The following is a 6,795-nucleotide window of genomic DNA, read 5'->3' as shown; positions in this document are numbered from 1 at the left end:
AGACGGGTGCGGCGGCCCCGAGCCAGCCCGCTGATCCCATAAAATATTATTTGTGTTTAAAAATTCCAGTAATTGGCTATGCAGCCGCTTTTTCCGAGCCCTGTGCCAAGTGCAGTAAAAATTCGCAGCCCGGCCGGGGTTATTTTCATCATGCAAATTCTCATTTTTCTGTAAACAGGGTTAAAACGTTTGGAAGGCCCACCCCACACACACCACCACCACCGCAACCACCATCCTCTGCAGCTGCGACCAGAGAAGAAAAGTTAGAAGGACGTTGGTCAAACTGGTCTCGATCCTGGGAATCCCTGGGTAATTGGAGAGCATGATTCAGATAGCCCCCGGCAGACCACCGCCTGGACTCTGTTGAGTAAACTCCCATTTCCTCAACTTCCTCCTCTTCTCCTATCTGAACTACATATATCATTAAATCATGAAATTGTGATTCTTTTTTGTTTAAAAAAATTAACTTTTATTGGTGTGGGGCGGGGGTGAATGTCAGAGAACAACTTGCAAGAGTCAGGTTTTGCCTTCTACAGTAGGGAATGGAACTTGGGTCATCAGACTTGGCGGCAAGGGGCAGCCCCTTTTCTCCTCTTTGATCACGCTGAGGCCCAGAGAAGAGAATAGCTTCTTTAAAGTCACACAGTAAATTTATGCTGGAGCTCAGGCCCACACGGCTTGTCCAACTGCCCCGCCACCAGGCTCCCTGCAGGCGCCGAACCGGGGAAGGCTGAAGCAGGTGGCCAACGCTTCCCACACCCTCTGTGGGGAGAGACTGACTGATTCTAGGCGTAGTAACTGCGGGGGAAGACTGCAACTCTGAAAGTGCCCACTTCCTGTCATTGCCTGGGGGAAAGCGGGGCGGGGGAGGGGGGGAGAGGGGCGTCCCAGGCAGGGCCTTGGAAACCCTGAGTAATGGACAGGAGCCTCTGCCGGACTCCACCCGCGGCTGGTTGGTGTCTGCTGCACCGAGCTGCTGAGAGGGAAAACTGCGCACGTGGGAGGAAGGGATTGCTTTTCCAGCAGAGGCAGATGGTAAGAAAGATGGAACTCGAAAGAAATATGTAACACATGGCTGCCGTCAATAGGTATTATTTGCAGTATATCTAGAGACCTACTGTGTGCTAGACACTACTTTTCGCTTGTGTCATCTGACCAGCACAAGCTGGGGAAATGGGAACTAACTTGCTTCCCACTTTGCAGATGAAGACACTGAGGCCCTAGATGAAGTCAGTTACCCGAGGTAGCCAGGAAGGAAATCTCAAGTGTTCAGACCTACCTACCCCTCCTCCCAGACTTTGTAGGCTTCTTTCTTTGGCCTGGATGTGCCTCAGCCTTCTAAGTCATCAAACCCCTAGACCTTTCTTCTTGCTTAAGATTCCGTAGGTAGGCAGGCTGGCTGATTCTGAACTTGATCTCCCAACTCCAGCCAATAAAAACAAGGAAGGGACACAACAAAAGAACCACACAGGGATGCTTGGTAGTCCCACCGTCCCCATGCACACCCCGAGCCAACCACACCCCCTAAAGCTCCATAGCAGAGACAAAACACTAGCAAATGGAGTTCCAGGTCGCTGGCAATTCAGCACCAACTGGAGGGCCCTTGCACACAAATCTCTCTATTTCTTCACTTCTATGTTCACAAGTCAGCTCCAAGGCTAGGACTCTAGCTATACTGCTATAGAAATTTAGGTTCTCTATGCCTGTCATTCTAGTAGTCAGGAACCGAATAATGACACCCAACTTGGCCTAACAAAGAGACTTTGTCAAAAAAAAAAAAAAGAAAAGAAAGAAAGAAAGAAAAGCCACGCCAGATTCTTGCTGTCCATTTAAATTTAGTGAACACCTGAAGTTTATCATCAATGTCTAAAAACACTCTCAACGCCAGCCACAACGGTGCCTGCCCAAAATCCTAATCTTTGAAGGTGAAGGCAGGCCATAAATATCATATTAACTTGGATCCACAAGGAAATCCATCCTCAGAAACAAACAGCCAGGCATGATGGCCGACACCTTTGAGCCCGGCACTTGGAGGCAAAGGCAGGCAGATCTCTGGGTTTGAGACCAGCCTGGTCTACATAGCAAGTTCCAGAACAGCCAGGGCTCTGTCATGAGACCCTGCCTCCTAAAACAAACAAGCCAGGCTGTAGTGGCCCATGCCTTTAATCTCAGCACTTGGGAGGCAGAAGCAGGCAGATCTCTGTGAGTTCAAAGCCAGCCTGGTCTACAGAGTGAGTTCCAGGACAGCCAGGGCTACACACACATACCCACACACACACACACACACACACAAGCAAAACCAGCCAAACAAAAATAAAAAGTGGACGATATAGTGAGCTATTCCTACAATCCCCCAAATTTGGGAGGCCAAAGCCAAGGATTACTATAAACTTGAGGCTAGTTTGGTGTACATTTTGGAGGGCAGACTGGGAGAATGTTTAAAAAAAAAACTAAATAAATAAGCAAATATGAATCTTGTGCTGATCCAGATGGATCCAGGGAGAGTGAAAGTTTCTTGTCCGTCTCTGACTACAAATAGTGCCTAGAGAAGATGAAGCTTATCAGCCCATCTAGAGCCATTCCTAAAGGCGGCCAGAAGTCTACAGAGGGATGGAGACTCTTTCTTAAGGGAAAAAAGAACATGAGAAAAAAAAAATGTAAAAGCTGGTCGTTGCTAGTGTGGGAAAATAGACATAAAGAAAGCCAGCAGTCTTGGGCACTAGTAACGACGACCTTCCCCAGCACCTCCTTACTGTTCCGATTGGACCCTTCTTTCCAGAATTGCATGAAGGGCCACTTCTGGGGCCTGGGTGTGGGCTCCAAGGATGTGGGAAGAATTTCTTTCCTACCCATCTTCCTGCCTGCCTCCCGGCTAGCCCACTCTCACCTGAGCTGAGCTGTGGACTCTCTCTGAGATACCATCTGTCATGCAGGTGATCAGGGGAGATGGAAGTAGAGTGAACATCCCAGAGAGCCTAACAAGCCAGATTTGATAAAGACACTATAGTTCCTTGGGGCATGACACACAAAGATGATGTCACAATGGATTTGGAGGTGTGGTTCTTACCTTTAAACTAAGATAAAAGCAGTTCTTTCTCACATTCCCTTCCCTTCTGCTCCTGAGTGGATAGGATAGAGTGGCATGGGCAGGTTCCATGGCCTGTCAGCCACTGGGCAAGTGACTTCAGAGGTCCGTCTCACCGACAGACATGAGCAGAAATGATCTCAAATCCAAATCTGTACAGAAATACCAGTTAGAAATATATATAGTCAAGGCAGAAGGTCCCACTATGGCTCAGTAAGGCTCTCAGGAAGCATCTCTGACATGCCAGGGACAAAGATAGGTAATGGTACCCATCAGAGAAAAATGAGAGGTTGAGGGATCCTACCCAAGGCGTCTGTTTAGGTGGTGAATAGTCCAGGCTTTGGGCTTGCTTTGCCTAACTGGTAGTTTTTGTCCAGCAGAGGGACTGAGAGCCAGGTATTGTGTCACATGCTTTTTTGTGATCCCAGCGCTTGGAAGACTGCACCACCAGCCAGGAGAATCAGGAGTTTGAGGCCAGCCTTGGCTACATAGTGAGACTCTGTCTCAAAAAAAAAAAAAGGAAAAAAAAAAAAAAACAAAAAAAAAAAAACAAAGATTAAGGGAAGTTGTCAATATATTCTATGTATCAAGATCAGCATCCAAAAGGCCTGGGCTGGGTAAGCCCACAGTAGAAACCTGGGGTGAGTGGTGCTAACTAGGGAAGGTAGGGGTAAGATAGGAAAGACAGGAAGAGAGATTTGGTTCTTCCCCTGACTCTGTTAATTCTGGATTCTCTTCATGTGAGGTTCCTATCCCCCTGTTTTGTTTTGTTTTGTTTTGTTTTGTTTTGTTTTGTTTTGTTTTGTTTTTTTTAAGAGGAAAGATGGTTGAATTCCATCTTCAATCCTGTGCCCAAGATCCGATCAGTGGAGGATATTTGGGACAAAGAAAAAGAAGAAGAGGAAGTGGAAGAGGAAGAAAGGGAGGAGGAGAATGTAGACCAAGAACAAGAGAAAGAAGAAAACAGGTGTGTAAGAAGGCACCTTCCCTATGCCTCCTCCCATCCCTCCCGCCCTGGAGATCTCAGTGCTGGCCTGCACCTTAGCTGTGTCTCCTCCTCTCCCTGATGCCATCCTTCCTTCCTGTTTTGCTCAGGATCAAGACCCTTTTCGGAGTTCCCAAGAAAGACCCAGTGTGGAGCTTCATGTCTTGGCCCAGGCCCTTCCCAGAGCAAGTCTGGTGGTGGGAAGACTTCTCCCTGCCCCCACTTCGAGGACCCTGCCTCTGCAGATGCAAACTGGGCACAAAGATGAGGCTCCGCCCCCTACCCTCCCTGACCTCCTGCTCCACCCCTAAACCCTTTCCCTTAGTGGCATCCAGAGAAGAGCCTAGCTGGCTAAGAAACCAGCCTGTGATGCAGCCTCCACCAACGTACAGACTGAAGACCCCTAAGACAGTGCCCAAACTTCCTCCCAAGGTCTCCCCTAAGAGACCTACTGCTCCCAAGGCCGGGCAACAGCAGACCGCAGTGTCAACGTGGCCTCCAATAACTATGAGCTCCATTTCAAAGAGCTCTGCTCTTAAGGGACAGCATAAACCCTCTACCACAGAGGCCTCTCATATCCCAGGTGCCTGGGGCAATCCTTTACCTCACCTTTCTTCAAAATAAATATTTTTGTTACACCGGCAACAGTCAGGCACACTTTTAGTCACTTTCAGATGTATTAGCTCATGAAATCATCGCAATATTTCTAAAAGATTGAAACATAGGTCAGGTTCCCCCTCCCTGACTTGCAACAGGCTCATCCTGTTGCCCAGGTTGATCTCAAACTTGCTCTCCAGCCAAGGAAGACCTTGAACCTCTGATCCTCCTGCTTTACTTTGGAATGCTTGGATTACAGGCATGTATCATGACACCCAGTTTCTGATCTGAGCTGCAGCATTAGCTTTTATTTATATCATTCCTACGTATGTATGTATGTATGTATGTATGTATGTATGTATGTATGTATGTCACCATGCACTCAGGGATGTGCTTAGAGCAATTAATGCTGGTATACTTATTTGGCTACTCAAGTTGTTCCCATTCTGGTCATGGGGGGAGCAGGGCTCCTGCCATTTTGCATTCTCTGTTTCTTTGGCATACTCCGGTCAACAAGAGCTTTGACAAAGAAACACTTTTGCCTTGCTTCACTCAAGCACTCACATGGGCGCAGGAACTATAAAGCATTAGGAAGCTAGGCAATGTAGCACATACCTATAGTCCTGGTACCTGGGAATCAGAGGCAGGAGGATTACCACAAGTTCCAGGCCAGCCAGGGCTACATAGGAAAAGCTTGTCTCAAAACAAAGTAAGAGCTACTGCTCAGAACGCACTGCCAACTCTGTCCTGGCCTGGCCTAGAATCAGCTTGTCTGCTGTCTCTCCAAGGTACCCCGTTCCCTCTTACTGGGAGTTTAGATGTAGGTATTATGTGTGCTCATTACTGCTACAGTCAGACTTGTGTGTGTGTGCAGGTACATTAGCATGTATAGTCGCGTGTGTGCATTTACAACTAGAGGCCAGAGGACAACCCCAGCTATCGTTTCTCAGATGCTCTCCATCTAGCCATCATCCTTCTTGTCTTTTCTCTTTTCTAAAAGATGGAGTCTTTTAAAGGCCTAGAACTTGCCGATTTGGCTAGACTGCCTGGCCAGCAATCCCCGAGGTTCTGCCTGGATCTCCCTCACCAGTTCAGATTATAAACTCCAGCCACCATGGACGATGGTTTTGTTGGGTTTTGTTTGTGGGTCCAGGGAAACTGGCGTGAATCCTCCCTGAATTGACAAAGGAAGAAGCTGAGCTTCGAGAGGCCAAGGACACCTGTGGCTCTGTAGCTCCCAACATGCGGAGTGGTGCCTGTCTGAGCCCGCCCTGCATGAAGCCAACTCATGATGGCTCAGTCCTAAGTGTGCCTTGGAAACTCAGGTTCCCAGGTCTGTGCATCAAGCATTTGTAACTACTGAGCCTGCTCACCGGCCCCCCTTATTTTTATTTTATTATTTTATTTTATTTTATTTTATTTTATTTTATTTTATTTTATTTTATTTTATGTGTATGGGCGTTTTGCCTGCCTATTTGCGTGTGTACCACATGCATTCCTAGAAAGACAGGTGACATTGGATCCATTGCAACTAGAGTCTCAGACTGTTGTGAGCCACCCATGTGAGTGCTGGGAATTGAACTCAGGTCCTCTGGAAGACTGATCCAATACTAACCTGATGAGCTATCTCTCCAGCACAACCTCCTCCGCCATCTCCCCCCCCCCAACTTACATTTTGCAGAACCTGGAGCTCATTGATTTGGCTGGAGTACCTGGCACAGCAAGCTCCGTGGATCATCCTGTCTTCACCTCCAGCGCTTGGGGTTTTCTTTTCTTTCTTTTTGACATGGTTTCGAAAGTCTTGCCCTGTTGCGTCCAACTTTTTTTTATGGATTCTGAAGATCTAGACTCTGGTGTTCCTACCTTGTACCACACGTAACATACCCACTGAGCCATCCCCCTGGCCTCTTTGAAGTAAGGACAGTTTTCTCTCCTGCACTCTATGTTGTTGGGCCTGGTGGTCCTTCTGGCTCTTCTAGCTCCTTCCTGACTATATGCCTCCCCCACCCCGGTCTCTGCCTCCCATTGTCTATCTTTTATCATCCCTCTCTCTTTCTACCTTCCTAAGCCTGCCCCTTGCTGTCTGCTTCTGTCCTGGTGGCTCTCCCCTGCCCTTGGGTCTACCTTT

The 6,795-nt window shown here is 47.9% G+C and overlaps 1 protein-coding gene across 1 annotated transcript; it reads left to right on the top strand.

Annotated features, from left to right (window-relative positions):
* Nucleotides 1–267: 267 nt before the first annotated feature.
* Nucleotides 268–4,701, top strand: LOC129681598 (uncharacterized; the record flags this gene model as incomplete). Its single annotated transcript, XM_055613608.1, has 3 exons — nucleotides 268–367; nucleotides 3,902–4,052; nucleotides 4,181–4,701. Coding segments are annotated over 3 exons (765 nt in total), but the record flags the coding sequence as incomplete, so codon positions are not given.
* Nucleotides 4,702–6,795: the final 2,094 nt, after the last annotated feature.

Source organism: Psammomys obesus, unplaced genomic scaffold (assembly GCF_907164565.1).
Source record: "Psammomys obesus unplaced genomic scaffold, mPsaObe1.curated_primary_1811, whole genome shotgun sequence".
NCBI lineage: Eukaryota > Metazoa > Chordata > Mammalia > Rodentia > Muridae > Psammomys > Psammomys obesus.
This window is presented reverse-complemented; position numbering and strand designations above follow the sequence as displayed.